This window comes from Rasamsonia byssochlamydoides (genome assembly GCF_041956645.1).
Source record: "Rasamsonia byssochlamydoides strain NRRL 3658 unplaced genomic scaffold VTN77scaffold_78, whole genome shotgun sequence".
In the NCBI taxonomy this organism is placed as follows: Eukaryota; Fungi; Ascomycota; class Eurotiomycetes; order Eurotiales; family Trichocomaceae; genus Rasamsonia; species Rasamsonia byssochlamydoides.
The window spans coordinates 93,787-109,175 of NW_027192461.1; the positions used below are offsets into that span (position 1 = coordinate 93,787).

At 48.8% G+C, this 15,389-nt stretch overlaps 6 protein-coding genes across 6 annotated transcripts; 5 read left to right on the forward strand and 1 right to left on the reverse strand.

Annotated features, from left to right (window-relative positions):
• Positions 1–923: 923 nt before the first annotated feature.
• VTN77DRAFT_8778 (uncharacterized protein) lies at positions 924–1,666 on the forward strand (the record flags this gene model as incomplete). The annotated part of the gene is made up of 2 exons (XM_069425312.1): positions 924–1,112; positions 1,172–1,666. The coding sequence occupies 2 exons, from the start codon at positions 924–926 to the stop codon at positions 1,664–1,666; spliced, it is 684 nt and encodes a 227-aa protein (XP_069274345.1).
• A 25-nt stretch (positions 1,667–1,691) lies between these two features.
• VTN77DRAFT_8779 (uncharacterized protein) lies at positions 1,692–4,502 on the forward strand (the record flags this gene model as incomplete). Its single annotated transcript, XM_069425313.1, has 3 exons — positions 1,692–3,207; positions 3,257–3,729; positions 3,834–4,502. The coding sequence occupies 3 exons, from the start codon at positions 1,692–1,694 to the stop codon at positions 4,500–4,502; spliced, it is 2,658 nt and encodes an 885-aa protein (XP_069274346.1).
• A 1,119-nt stretch (positions 4,503–5,621) lies between these two features.
• VTN77DRAFT_8780 (uncharacterized protein) lies at positions 5,622–6,338 on the forward strand (the record flags this gene model as incomplete). The annotated part of the gene is made up of 1 exon (XM_069425315.1): positions 5,622–6,338. The coding sequence occupies one exon, from the start codon at positions 5,622–5,624 to the stop codon at positions 6,336–6,338; it is 717 nt and encodes a 238-aa protein (XP_069274347.1).
• Positions 6,339–7,803: 1,465 nt separating this feature from the next.
• On the forward strand, positions 7,804–8,597 carry VTN77DRAFT_8781 (uncharacterized protein; the record flags this gene model as incomplete). Its single annotated transcript, XM_069425316.1, has 2 exons — positions 7,804–8,317; positions 8,392–8,597. 2 exons carry the CDS (start codon positions 7,804–7,806, stop codon positions 8,595–8,597), a joined length of 720 nt encoding a protein of 239 aa, XP_069274348.1.
• Positions 8,598–10,371: 1,774 nt separating this feature from the next.
• VTN77DRAFT_8782 (uncharacterized protein) lies at positions 10,372–10,698 on the reverse strand (the record flags this gene model as incomplete). Its single annotated transcript, XM_069425317.1, has 2 exons — positions 10,372–10,577; positions 10,650–10,698. 2 exons carry the CDS (start codon positions 10,696–10,698, stop codon positions 10,372–10,374), a joined length of 255 nt encoding a protein of 84 aa, XP_069274349.1.
• A 171-nt stretch (positions 10,699–10,869) lies between these two features.
• VTN77DRAFT_8783 (uncharacterized protein) lies at positions 10,870–12,546 on the forward strand (the record flags this gene model as incomplete). The annotated part of the gene is made up of 4 exons (XM_069425318.1): positions 10,870–11,133; positions 11,190–11,504; positions 11,559–12,181; positions 12,237–12,546. The coding sequence occupies 4 exons, from the start codon at positions 10,870–10,872 to the stop codon at positions 12,544–12,546; spliced, it is 1,512 nt and encodes a 503-aa protein (XP_069274350.1).
• Between the last annotated feature and the right edge of the window lie 2,843 nt (positions 12,547–15,389).

The following is a 15,389-nucleotide window of genomic DNA, read 5'->3' on the forward strand; positions in this document are numbered from 1 at the left end:
TATTTACCCCAGATATCATCGCAACTGCCAATGAATCATATGACTCTGGGAAGAATTAGATGGACTAGCAAAGTAAACGTAGAACCAATGTGCCGATGGGTGCAGTTTCTAGATGACTTGCCCAATAGAGTGTTGACATGGCGATTCCGCAAGGTCAGCGTTGGACTCTAGACCCGGAGGTCCTTGCAAGCTTAAAGCCTTTTTAGATATAACCTGTCATGTGGTACGTAAAACGATATGATGGGTATCAGAAGGAAAAACCAACAATTGCTATTGAATATACAACTTGATTCGGGTTGAAGCACATGAATTTAATCTTTCGCCATGGTTACTTAAACTCAGCTGGGCAGATAAGCCAATCCCCGCAGTAATGATAATCTAGAATAATCTGGGGTAAAGTACGGAGATATCTCCTATGTCAGGACGTCCCTTCAGCCCCAAATCGGCGAGTCAGAAATTTACTACATCCTACCAAATTAGGAAAAGAGGGTCGCGCGACTTAACAGACCCTACTATCAATATCAATGCTCTTTCGACGGAAACTCCGGAACAAGCCTGAGTGTGTAAGGTTGGCCAGTGCGCGACGACCTGCCTAGACGACTGTACTTGTGACTCGACTAGCAGCCGCAAATGATGAAAGATAGGTTGTGTATTCACTTGCAACCACCCAACAGACATAGGATCGTATAGAGCGGTGTTTGTTGGAATTAGTGTGGTACTGTATGCCAGTATAGACGAATAAACCAGCTTTAAGCGAGTTATAAGTCTAGTTCCCACGGTTGGGAAAATATTTCATAGATTCATCTAAAATCCTAATCGGGCCCATGGCTTCGGATGAGACACCCTTTTTGTTCCCAAATACCCGTCCCACCTACAACTTACTTGAATAACTACTTTTCCTGCTACAGAATTACCGGTGGTATATGCACTATGTCTGCGTCCTTCTAAGATTCATTCTAAGATTTTTCTTTTGCTCCTTCAACACTGAGCCTCATGAAGCCCTTCTTCTCTACCGATGTTCTGTTTTTCTTACAATGAAGCTACTACCGATACTGGCTATATTCCTAGCCTCCTGCCAAGTGCAGGCAAGGGCAGTATTTGCCCATTTCATGGTATGTACATCGATGTCTTTCTGCCCTTCCGCAACTCGTGTCCCTAACTACTATTACAGGTGACGAATTCCGCCAAATTCTCCCTAGGAGACTGGGAAACCGATATAACGTACGCTCAAGAAGCCCATATCGATGCTTTTGCGCTCAATATGGCATATGACGACCCTGCAAATGGCCCCGGATTGGCTAATGCCTTCACTGCTGCTAATAACCTTGGCTTCCAACTGTTCTTCTCTTTTGACTATGCTGGGAATGGCCCCTGGCCCCAAGCCGATGTGATAAACCTTATAACTGAATACAGCTCAAATGCTGCATACTATCAGTACAACGGACAACCTTTTGTATCGACCTTTGAAGGCCCAGCTAACGCCTATGATTGGATTACAATAAAAGCACAAACAGGTTGCTTCTTCATCCCAGACTGGGTCGTCTCTCGGTGCCAAGCTTGCTCTCGAACCAGGGGTGGCAGATGGGCTTTTCAGTTGGGCAGCATGGCCCTGGGGCAATACAGATATGAATACCTATGTGGATGCTTCATATCTACAATTCCTTAATCAGTCCGGTCAAAGCTTGCCATATATGATGCCTGCTTCCCCTTGGTTTTTCACCAACCTACCGGGCTACAACAAGAACTGGCTGTGGCGTGGTGATGACTTATGGTACGATCGCTGGCAAGAAATCCTTTATAACCAACCGCCCTTCGTTGAAATCATATCCTGGAACGACTATGGAGAATCCCACTATATTGGTCCTCTCCATGACAACGCGTTTGCTGCCTTTAGCATCGGCCAAGGACCATACAACTATGCAGAGAACATGCCTCATGACGGCTGGCGGCTATTCCTTCCATATGTGATTGATACATACAAAAATGGCATTGCTACTATTACTCAGGAAGGGTTGGTTACTTGGTATCGCCTCAACCCTGCCACAGCATGTGCGACTGGTGGTACCACAGGGAATACAGCAAGCCAGTTACAGCTTGAGTTCAAACCATATGACGTGGTCCAGGACGAGGTCTTTTACTCTGCGCTTCTGGCTTCACCTGCAACGGTGACTGTTAGTATTGGCGGGGTGGTTCAAGCTGCAACCTGGTCAGACACTCCTGACGGGGGAATTGGCATCTACCATGGTAGCGTGCCATTCAATGACAACACGGGCCAGGTGATCGTGACCATATCACGAGCAGGTGAAACTATCGCCAGTGTTTACGGGGCATCTATTACGACCATCTGTACGGATGGGATCGAGAACTGGAACGCCTGGGTTGGCAGTGACATTTCACTGAATGATGTCTCTGCCACTCCAGCCCTGACTCTGGCCGAACAAGAGTGCATAGAGGGTACTGGTGCCTACAATTTCGAAGGGCTCTGCAGCTTCGCCTGCTACTACGGATACTGCCCAGTTTCGGCGTGTACTTTTACTGCTATGGGCGCTCCGATCCCGCCACCGAATGCTACTTTCCCCGATGGATATCCTATTGCTGGTGAGGACGCCAGCTCTCTGGGTCTCTGCAGCTTTGATTGCACTCATGGATACTACCCGGATACTGCTTGCGGACCTGTCGAGGTTCCACTCGTCATATCAACCGTCTCTGATTTCTCGCCGCCAGCCTGTATTGGGGGTACTGGTGAAGGCAATCTAGCTGGTCTCTGCAACTTCAGCTGTCAGTATGGATACTGCCCAATTCATTCCTGTACTTGTACCGCCACAGGCCCTTTGGTCCCTTCACCACCGACCACTGGCTACACTGGCTATCCTCTTGCTGGCGAGGACCCCGGCCTCTATGCTGGACTCTGTGACTTTGCTTGCAGCCACGGGTACTGCCCATCCACTGCTTGCTCAACGACCCAGGGGTTGGACATTGTTTATATCGATCCCGGTATCTGGTTAGAGCCAAACCCGGTCGTCGCTTGCGATCCTCCCTGCAGCTTTGTCATGCCTCCATTGCCCCTCGGCGTGCCAACCACGATCCCTATTCCCCCCTATACCACGTCGGTTTCTCTGAGTTATCTCACGACGGGAACATCCACGCTTCCGGATGGCTCAACAACCATCGTGCTCATCGAGTCTACTGTGATCCCCATTCCACCAAGTAAGTATCATCTCCTGGTTTTCAGGCTCGCTTCTGACATGAGATATAGTTACCACTTCAGTTATCGCGGTTTGGGGCGTGACGATCAGCGCAGGTCAGACCGGTCCGCTCACCATCGAGATGACGAGCAGCATCGACATTCCACCGATCACATTGGCCGAGTACCCGAACACCCAGGCGGCTAGCAGTACCACTCTTTCTCCTTTGACGAAGACTGTTACAGTTCCGCCTTATCCGTGGTCGCAGACAACCAAAGATCCTTCTTTAAACACCAAGACTACGTCCTGGACATCTGGAGCCCCTTCACCCTTATGTACTGCCAACTGTGGACACCAATGCCAGGCATTCTGCAGCGGTCCTTGTTATTTCTGTCCTCCATTTGGTATATCGCTAGGTAGTGGTAGCAATGGAGGAGGAAGTCAGACTGGCGGGTGCACAAGTCTTCAGACGGCGTCCATCTGCACCGAGTACATCAGCAGCTATTCGACCGCAGGAATGACAACAACGTCCGTGACGACCGAGGTAAGTCCGTCCTGTTCACATATCAGACCTTGTGCTTGTTCAGCGGAGTTGCAGTGTACCTTCCTGCCTCACTTCGACTGCTCCAAATAGATCTCTGTCCACAGCTGACAATATCTCTGCCAGACTGTTTGCTCCGCAACCAGCGGATGTGGAGTTATGCCAACAACCGCTATAACGACAATACCGACCTCCGGGCCATGCTGTCCCATTCCAACAATCGAACCAGACTTCCCGTTTGCCCTTGGTCCCGACGGCCCTATCTTCTCCTCAATGACCGGCCAGTATCAGTGATATTCACTACCTTGCCGACGGCAACATCAACGCCAACGTCAACTACTACCACCAGCACCATTCCATCCGGTGGAATACCGCCGCCGGCTCCCACTGCCTTGCTCGTCATTGCGTACGAAGCAGAACTCGCGGCCGGTGGAATAGACCTTGGCGACTTTTGGTTGTTCTTCACTCCACCTATTGACGGTTCCTGGAGTCCCTGTTCGGGCTCTATCGGATCCGAGGCTGCACCCTCTAATGTCCTGGACGAGGTCCCTTTCCCTTCGGGCACGTTCAACCTCGGCTTCGACGTCGATGGGATGAGCGGGTGCTCTTATTCAGGGACCGCGGACGCCGCGGGCACTCTGACCTGCCCTGCCTTGTCCGCGCCGGTTCAATGCACAGAAGTTGCTGCAAGTGGTGATATCCTACAATGTCAAACGGACGATTATGATGCCAACATTGTTCTGAAGGTTGATTGTCCATGGGGGTTTGGGGCGTGATGGATATTCTGCGATTGATTGATTCGCCTCTTCCTTCTCTCGTATACGAAAGCAGTATCACGCCTGTTAAATCCCGTATCTAGTTCATTTGCACTGAGGTTTTCCTCTTTCCAATTTATGGCGTTAATAAACTTCACCTTGTAAAAAAAAAAACATTGTCGGACTCCAATTATAAATACTTTGTGATATAAGGAAGGTATCGAGTCGATTAGCTGCAGTGTGAAATTTTTTTTTCCCTTTTTATATATTTTATAACGGGTATTGGTTCATATTGTCCGTTCTTAAATTTAAGAAACCAGGGTTCTTTCGCGAAAAGAATCGCAGGTCACTTTTTTTTTGGCTTTATCCTTCTTGTTTAAAAAATAAGAGACAGATAGATGCCCTGAGTGTCTATTTGTAAATAAATAACATGGTTATATAATCATTGATAGGCGCAAAGATGCTCTGTAGCAAGGAATATATCAAGTTAAAACCCCATACATACTATGAAGACGAAAAAAAAATCTTTCTTTTAGTTTTAGACAAATATGATTATGTACGATAATAAAGCAAATTTAAATATTAATTCTCCTCTAATGGAATTGAAGAATGTATACCTTTTTTTTAAGGAAAATTGTCTTTATGAAATAATTTATTGAAATACTTCAGGGTAGGTTAAAGACACATCCGGTGACTCACTCACTCACTTTTGGGAGAAACTACTCCATCCTCTGCACAAAGTACTCCGTACTCCGTGTACTATACTCCGTATTGAGTTGTCGTGTCAGTCGTCAGTAAGGTGATGAATTACAAATAATTTTGCTGCCTTAAAATCCGCGCCTCAATCCAGACTTGGTGAGTGTCACTAGTTCCTTTCTGGCTAGTTTCACTGCACTATAAAAACTATAAGCTTTTTAAAACACATATCCAATTTGGAGTCCTTAGGTACTGTTAGTTTAACTCTCTTGTTGCTGCCTGCCTAATCTAAGCTCTTCGTCCAAAAAACTTATCCGATTAATATATATATATATATATATTAAACCACATCACAACATCTTGTCTTGTGTTGTCTGAATAAACGAACAACTAATTATAACTTTCCAGCAGAAATCCAGTACATACATCTATACAACATCAACCATGACTTCATTTTCCTTTTCTTCCATCACGCTCTTCCTGTGCCTGCTGTTCTCAACATATCTCACTGCCCGCTGCTTCACCCCGCCGAATCCGAACCCCCGCGACCACCGGCTCTGGAAACATGATCGCGTCGGGGCACTGGCTGATTCTCGGCGACTGCTCCTCCGTCGCGTTATCTCCCTCGGCCTGTCTCTCTACCACGCTGTGCTGGCGCTGACATTTGACTCAGCTCAGCAACGAAACGATCTTTTTTGCCGCAATCCTGCAAATTTGAACCCCGCGCTTTTCACCTGGAGTGCTTATACAGCAACCTGTCTCTTCCTGCTCATCTGCATCGGCGCCCCTGTCCGTCTGGCTGCCTACGATGGCCTGGGGAAGAACTTCACCTTCCGCCTAGCGCCGCCTGACCGTCTTATCACGACCGGCATCTACCGCTACGTCCAGCATCCGAGCTACACGGGGCAGCTGATTGTGATTGGCGTTAACCTGGCGCTTTTCTTCCGGTGGGATGCATCTGCCGCGTGTTGGATTTCGGAGCATGTCCTCGCCAGAGTGAGCGGGTATGGCTGGGTGGTGTATGCCGTGCTTGTTGTCTTCATCGTGCGGATTGGCAGTACGAGGGTGTTGGATGAAGAGGCGATGTTGAAGGAGAAGTTTGGCGAGACCTGGGAGCGGTGGCATCGGTCGACCAGCAGGTTTATTCCGGGGTTATTTTGAGAGGATATCCTCTATCAATTGGACTTGACATGACAATGCTGGTGTGATTATTTTGTTACATGTGTTATTAGTTGGTAATCTCCACTTAATGTATGTTCTTATCATCTGCAACATGTGTTGATTTCTGCCAGTTTCGAGTCAATTAATCCGGGTTAATAATTCCCTCAGCACAAAGAGATGCTTAAGCAAAAGGATGTGATGGTCAGATTCGTCCAGAGAAAGGGACGGAAGATGCCTTACATAGGAGCGAGCCACAACCCTGACCTATACCCTAAACCCCAAGCCCTTGGGCTGGCTGAGCCAATAGCTCGACAACATGTATAGCCCAGAATTGAATCTTCTCGTTACCCCATCTCATGAGGATAACTATCTGACGTTATATCCGAAATTCGTCGAGATAACAGCGTTCATTTCAATCTCTTGAACAGGCTGATCGCCTACAACCCATAAACAAAAAATATTTTCGATCGGCGTATCGTCTTTTCCCAGAATGCTCCTCCGCGATCTCATCCTCACGCATGGCCGGAACCTTCTTCGTCTTCCATCGATTCACCAACCGCAATGCTATTCCATAACCCACATATCCGATCAACGTGAACCGCGCCAATCCCAGCTTGATACCGAGAGGAAGCGCTTTTTATAACAAAAACAAGAACAGACTCTCTATCAAAACTTGACCAAATGGGGTGTGCCTCCGCACTCAAACCTTCGTTCTGTAGTCTAGCCGAATATCTCTATTGTAAAGCTTCCTAGGTAAAGGCTTCAATTAGGAGCTTACGGAATGACAGGCACAAAACAAACAATTGAAATGTCATCCAACGCACACCTTCCCTTTGTGAGTGGACAGTGAGATTATCAACCGTCCTATGATCTCGACCCTAGTTGTAGGAGAGGTGAAACAGCTCCCATGAATTCTGCTGTGGATCCAAGCAAGATATTTCTGATCCGTCTTCCCTGTTCGAAAGTAATGAATGTGTTGTCTGAATATCGGATCCATCGTGCTGATTAATCTGCGGCTCTGGGATGCTGCTAAACGTAGGGAGGAGAAGTGAACTGTGTCGTAGATCTAATCTGATTATCTGATATTGTCAGCGACAAACTCCTGTAAATGGTTGAATGCTTATCCATTGTATCCAGCGAGGATTATTGGGTCCAGCGGTTTCTAGCCCGCCAGCACTCTGTTAGAATTCCTTAGACGAAGTCCCACTGCGCCATTAACTTTTAGGCCAGATCTGGTGCCAAGTTATTCAACAATTCACGAATACGAGGACCTCGACATGGCGGACATGGTGGAGGAGTCGAGCGGCATGAATTGAGTCCGGATTCATGAGTCACAACATCGACATCACGTGTTGCTGTCCGACATCGATGCCGTTCCAGATACGATAAAACTGACAGATAGTCTAATTGTTGCATCTGTCATGCTCTCTCCTATATTCTGGCGGGATCACAGCATAATCAAACGATGCAGGAAAATAGAAGTGTCGGGGCCGTGGCTTCATCACAACCAGACGTTTCTGAACCAAATCCGCTCCAGGGCGTCCCTCCTCACATCCTCTCCCTGCTTTCACGACTCCACAAGGAGTCGAAAGCTCAAGAATCAGCACTCTCAGAGGACTTCAAGGACCGCACCTTCGACGAGGTGATGCGCGACAAATTCATCGCGCTTGACGAGGACAAGGCGCAATTCCTCTTCCAGCTCTGTCGAGCCATAAACGCCAAAACCGTCGTCGAAGACGGCACCTCATACGGCGTCAGCACCATCTACCTGGCCCTTGCCGTCTCGGCTAATGTTGCTGCTACTGGCGGCCAGGGACGGGTCATTGCGACGGAGCACGAGCCAACAAAGGCGACGAAGTCCCGTGAGTACTGGCAGGAGTGTGGGGACATCGTCAGCGGGGTGATTGCTCTTCGCGGAGGAGATCTGAGGGAGACGTTGAAGCAGGATCTGGGTGATGTCGACCTGCTGCTGCTTGACAGTATGGCTGCTTCTCTTGCCCCCATGATATATATATGTCTGCACGTATCCATGTTGATAACTAAAACAATGCAGTCTGGACCGAAATGGCTCTTCCCACTTTGAAATTAGTCCAGCCAAGTATGCGACGTGGAGCGGTGGTCATTGCGGATAACACCATCGGGGCGGCTGAGCAGTATAGAGACTTGTTGAATTATATGCGCGGTACGGACAGTGGTTTCACCAATCTGACCCTGCCTTATAGTCGGGGTTTGGAAATGAGTGTCTATTTGCCGAGGTGATGAGAGTGATCCATCCAGATGCTCTGGGAAGTTACCTATCACTCTCCAAACCAATCTGATGGGGCTGTCTAGGGTCCAGGAACCAGGCTGACAAGAGGCAATTTCGATCACAATAGATTTGTACATGGTTATAAAACTGAATATTAAGAGCAGATCCATCTGTACTCTTGCTTGCTTCTACTCATGATCTCCTTGTGAATATCACAAGACCCAGACATAGCGTAGTATATGGTCTAAGTGAGAAGAATAAATTAGATATATTTTTTGCAACCTCAAAATATCAATCTACATGTCACATCTCGATGATGACGAATAAGACGTATTTCGACGAACAACTAGGACTCCTACCTTTGCAAGACTAGAAATCAAAAACATGAGGCTTGGTCGTTTTATTTCCAACCGTTGACATCCCACACTTGGCAGGATCTTTCTAGAATATGGCTGGAAAATGAGCAAGAGAGAGAGAGAGAGAGAGAGAGCAGGAGCCATACGGAGTATCTACAGTAGGACTTGCCAAGAAACTAAAAATCCGCGTAAGTCTTTAGTAAAATATATATTTCCCTAGTCGGAACGGAAGGAACCACAACCATCCCCACGGCGCCAATAATATGGTGAAAGGAAATGGGTTACCAGCTATGCCATGTGCTCTGGATAGTAGATCCCATGCAGCAAGGATGAATTAAGCTGCTGAGCAATTAGCCAATCTGTCCTTATGCCTCTCACCTCAGAATTGTTTTATCGATCCTGCAAACGACCGAGCATGGTTAATCATGACTAGGATGGAAGGGTGCAGTTTAATCGTTTAATCTTTGACTCTGCCTGTCTGTTTGAGAGACCTTTCCAATCAACTCACTGAATTGTATCTACTCTCGTATCCAATATCGTCTCCCTTGAGCGTTCTGGTGGCTGTTATCCACACAGACACATGTCAACCAAGGACGACAAGAGGGCAGCAGCTGATAACCAAAGTGTTAGGTAGCAACTGGCAAGCGTGTTACTGAGATTAAAGGATATCTACTCGACGAGGCCAGCAAGGCGCCCAGCCAAATGGAACAGTGGCATACGCTCATCGTATCCAGGCTGCATCAGTGTCGTCTTATCTTGACGGCCTTGCGAGTGGTTGCTTTCGAGATATGCATTTGGCGTATCTGGTGTCACACACGATGACCTGCCTACCGCGATCGATCTGGCGGCAAGGCAGGGAATCCATAGATGGATTTTGTTCGAGAACACTGCGCCATCCAGGCTTGCGGCCACCAGTGGCATTGGCACCACGTGTGCGTGTGACCGTTGCACAGTCTTCCCCGCACGAGTTACCCGGGTAGGCGACGTCCTCGAGTCTGTGGCAGAGAGATAGCACTTACACTTGGTAGAAGCTGAATGAGCATAGCCACAAGAATAACGGATATCGTCGACAGCATGTCTATCGGGCAAGAGAGCGTGGTTGTGTGGTATCTGTCTCAGCGGCAGGCTGTCTGGTAGGCTACGATCACGAGGGAATAGATACCGTGACTACTCCGTACTCCGTACTGACTCGACGTCGCACGTGACTGACGAACGTTACGTGTCATGATACTGTTGCGACTCGCTCCTTGCTTCCTCTGCAGGCTTCCGTCTGGGACTCGAAGGCGAAGTACGGAGTAAACTAACGCAGAGATAAGGCCTTTGTGTCTGGGAATTCGCTTGATAACAGTGCCGACTGGCCCTAACGTGGGGGATGAGTGGTACCAGCGTTGCACTGTTTGACTGGCTGGTCCGGGGTGATCGGGCGATGTTACGGTGCGATCCGGGGGAGCTCTCGGGGCGGTGCTACGCTGCTATCACGCATGCAGGAAACCGCCCCAATGGCCGGGAGGAAGGCGCCAGGGTTGGCGCTAGAACGCGCGAAAAGATCGTTGCTGCCGTTTCGGGCAAGCGCGTTAGCTGATTGTGGAGATGGCACCTGCCGTGCCGCACGAACTAATCGCCTTCGCCCTCGAACTGATTAAAAGGATTATTAAAAGGATTAAAATTAGACGGCGCCTTCCTCGGAGTTGACTCGTCGGGTCTCACCAATGGCTGCGCGCTCACACGACCAGGCCAAACGGGCAGGTGCTACCATCGCAGCTCCAACACGAACTAGCCACCCTTATCTCGTCGTGGTTGCAACCCCCGTGCAAGCGTCTGGCCATGATAAAGCCTGCCCGTCGCGTCCTCTGTTCTTTCATCCGCCCAGGTCTTCCGGCCCATCGTACAGGACAACCGCTCTCCGAAACCCCGCTACTCCGTGCCCATGGCTGATTTCGAGCAAGTGGACATCTCCGCCAAGGAGACTGGCGCTGTGAGCGCTGGCGACGCGACGGGCGAGATTCCTCGTCCCGCGGGATGGATGTACAAGTCGCGCAAGATCGGTCCCATCAGCATCCCGTGGTATGCCTCGCCGCGAGTCCAGCTGGGCATGGTCGCTTTCGTGTGCTTCCTCTGCCCGGGAATGTTCAATGCGCTCGGTGGGCTGGGAGGAGGAGGCAAGACGGATCAGACGCTGGCAGACAACATGGTACGTGATTTCGGATGTGCTGAAAAGGATGCAGTCCTGACGGGAAGGGATGGTAGAACACCGCTCTGTACAGCACCTTCGCCGTTGTCGGTTTCTTCGCCGGTACCATCGTGAACAGAATCGGTATTCGGCTCGCGCTGTCGCTTGGAGGCATTGGATACTGCATCTACGCCATTAGTCTGCTGGTTTCGGTCCATGCAGACGTGGCTGGCTTCAACATTTTTGCAGGCGCCCTGCTGGGTGTCTGTGCCGGTTTGCTGTGGACGGCGCAGGGGGCCATCATGCTGTCATACCCGACTGAGGCGCAGAAAGGACGATACTTTGCTTGGTTCTGGTCCATCTTCAACATTGGCGGTTGTATCGGCAGTCTGGTGTGTTCGGTCCTGTCTGCTTGGATTGTTCTGCAGGTGAACTAACCAAGTCAGATTCCCCTGGGCGAGAATATCCATGTCACCGCCAACAAGACTGTCTCGGACGGGACATACATTGCCTTCATCGTACTCATGTTCGCCGGTGCCTGCTTGGCTCTCTGCCTGTGCGATGCCTCCAAGATTGTCCGTTCGGACGGCTCCAGGGTTGTCCTGATGAAGAACCCCAGCTGGAAGTCCGAATTGATCGGTCTCTACACCACCGTGCGAGCTGAGCCATTCGTGATCCTCCTCTTTCCTATGTTCTGGGCGTCCAACTGGTTCTACACCTACCAGCAGAATGCCATCAATGGTGCCCATTTCGACACGCGTACCAAGGCCCTGAACGACTTCTTGTACTGGTTTGCCCAGATTGTTGCCGCCTCCACCTTTGGTCCCCTCCTCGACATCAAGTACTTCCGGCGCACGGTCAGGGCCAAGGTTGCTCTGATCGTCGTGTTCGTGCTCACCATGGCCATCTATGGTGGCGGCTATGCTTGGCAGAAGCAGTACACGCGTGAGACGGTCAGCTCCACGGACTTTGTGCCCACGGACTGGACCACCCCAGGCTACGTGGGGCCGATGTTTTTGTACTTCTTCTATGGTTTCTATGACGCTGTCTGGCAGGCCTCTGTCTACTGGTACGTTTGTTGCTCTCGATCAGACATTTCTCGGAATGCCTAACATAGTCAAAAGGTTCATGGGTGCTCTTAGCAACTCGGGTCGGAAGACGGCCAACTACGTCGGCTTCTACAAGGGCATCCAGTCGGCCGGTGCCGCCGTCATGTGGAGCTTGGACAGCCACAAGCTGTCCTACATGAGCGAATTCGCCAGCAACTGGGGGCTCCTGTGCGGTGCCCTCGTTGTTGCCTCGCCCGTGATTTTCCTTCGGATCAAGGACCACGTCAGTCTCGAAGAAGACTTGAAGGACACCGACGAGACGCTTTCGGATGTGCTGCCAGTTGACCAGCCCGAGAAGGGTGCTGTTGCCGAAGCTAAAGTTTGAGCAGACTGGGGATCTCATGGAATGATGTGGGTGTCTGGAAGGAAACAATTGAGCGCCTGCCTGGCTTCTCGTGTGTCTGTTTACAATTCTAATCGTGTGTGTATATTTTGATGATATAATCACATGCACTGTGGCCTCGAATAACTATTGCATGGAGGATGATGAACTATGATAATATTAATCACCACGAGTTGAAGATGGAAATGTACTGTTGCGTTAAAAGGAGTTATACATGTGCCATGATACAACATCTTATACTGCAACCTCTTGTTCTAACCGTTCTCTCTCCTCATCTCCATCTTCCTCTTACTCCGCTATCCACGTGGACTTGCTTGCCTATGTTGAACTGTCATCTATCTTATTACCGTAATCATCCTCATCCTTTCGCTTTCTCTCCTTCCCGTGTCATCCTGGCACATAGTCACACGCATTCTCCTTAATCCCAATGACTCTGCAGAGAATGGCTAGACCATTTAGACAGTTCTTGATATTGGCAAATAATTTCTCCTGGCCGAAAGGATCGGCGAGTTCAGATTGTCTCACCAGGCCAAACAATGATTGGCTGTGAAAAATATATTTTTACATCTGCACCAAACCGAGATCGCAATTCGTTAACAGCTTTCTTTCTGGAACGCGCGACCAATTCAGAGATAGAATACCTCACTAGATAGGTAGGCGGATCATCCTGTGTCCTCCTGGTTTGAACACGTGGCATGCTGGCAATATAGGACAGACACCTGCTGTACCGGAACTCTGTACGCTGTGCTCCAGAGATAAAAATAAATACAGGGCAATAGGGATCGGCGGCGATATCACCAACAGTAGTAGTACGGTCCATTAAATAGCAGGTCGAAGTTTCTCGCCGCGGTTCCAAGAATAAACCGGACCTGAAACCAACACCAGCACCTGCCTACCTAATTCTATTTTTTTTTCCCCCCCTTTCTCTTCCGTTGGCTCTACTCCCTCCACTCACGACCATAGTCATTTCTCTCTGTAGGTCATCCAGCCTTTTCCCCATTCGTGTTACTCTCGTTCACTCTGAGATGTACATACATGTACTGTACCTATTAATAGTATGCAATGCAAGACAGCCAGCGCTTTATCGATAACCGCGAGTGTGATATGATGGGCTTCTTACTGCAATCAAAACCCTAGGCCATGACGATAACGCTTTTTATCCAGAAGGCGGGGGCCGGACGCCTAGACGTCTCACAGTCAGGATTGAAATTACAGAACAAGGGACATGATGCTCCCCACAAGGTAGGTTTGTTGGTTGGATTTAATCATTTTTGGCATCGACGATAACGAAATCAGTTTGGACGAATTAATTACTGGCCCTGGTGGCGATTCTGCCATGGAGACGACAGCTGTTCTCGTCAACAGCGTTGTTGGTAGAAGGCCTCAGGGTGTGGCCAGGTGGCACACTCGCTACTTCTCAGATTAAATTGATATTTGACAAGGTTCAGAACGTCCGCCAGGCGAGGAGAGTACGAAAGCTTTTTAGTCTCACCAGTCACAGCGCACAGGGACTCTAGAGACACCGTTCCTCAATTCATTGCGTCGAAAGTCTTAGCCGAACAGATGCAGACAACGTCTTATTCAACAAATCGAACAACGTGACTCAGGCAAACAAGTTGGACATGGTCAGGCTACCTGTGCACCTATTATTGATTCCATACAACAATGAGAGTACAAGGATGTCTATCCTAGAGGCTGTTATGGTTGGCTCGCAGCCGCAATTTTGCTTCTCTTTTGTTGTCAGAATCGGTCAAAAACAACGCCATGGCATTGGTTTCGAACCAATTCTGATAGGTATGCCGGTTTCTCACAACATCTTTTCGCTTTTTAGGTATTGGGGGACACAAATCAGGCCTGCAAGCCTCGAGCTGCAGAAACGTTTGACCACGGCCATCGAGGGCACGAAGTTCGGCAACGGGATCTCACTCAGATCGACATATACCTCCATCCATCCAATTAAACCGCAGCTCCCATATCTCTTGACTGTTTTTTTCCCAGGCGTTGCTGACTGGGACCAGGGCCATGCAATGCTGCAGCTCCACTTTCTGCCTTCGCTCTTTGTATAGTCCGTGGAAGCCAGCAGGAAATGTGATACGTTGGCTCTCATCGGGTTGCAATACTCTCTGACTTCTCTATAGATCACTTTCATACTGATCATTTCTCTGTTAGTACCGCTGCCTGGGCCGTCTTCTATGCGCATTCGGCATCACCATTGTGGGCCCTCTCTACTACTCAGTCTTATACTTGGACCTTGCCTCGATAAGTTCCAGCGCCCTATGCTGAAACCCTCCTGCCGGCTCTCCTTCTTCACCTCCTGGTTTCAGGGAGTCTGTAGGCCCATACTGCAGCCAAAGCCACTGTGTCCTTTTTTATGGAGAGATGTCCTGCCCCCATTTATCAAAAGAATTACTAAGGCTATAAACCATTCTATTAAGTAGTTTAGAAACAATAGGTTAGGTTATATCAGATTCTCCTAGATATAGGTGCAGACCCTCTGGAGCCAGATCCTAAGGGTAATATTACCTTATACTATCTGGCAGAAGCACTCTATAATAATACTAAAGGCAAATCCTTATCCTATTTCTAGTAGTTCTTGAGTCTAGGACTTGACATCAATACTAAGAATATTCTAGGGAAGAGTACAGTATTTAGGTTTTTTTTAAATATCTGGGTAGTCAATCTATAAGGGTCCATAATAGAAATATTTCTAGATGTTTATCAATACTAAGGCAGGCCTATTTATAATTAATAATAAGGGAGAGATGCTACTATATTTAGCAGCCAGGTAATCCCTTAGAGTCAGAATAGTAGAATAGTATCTAAGA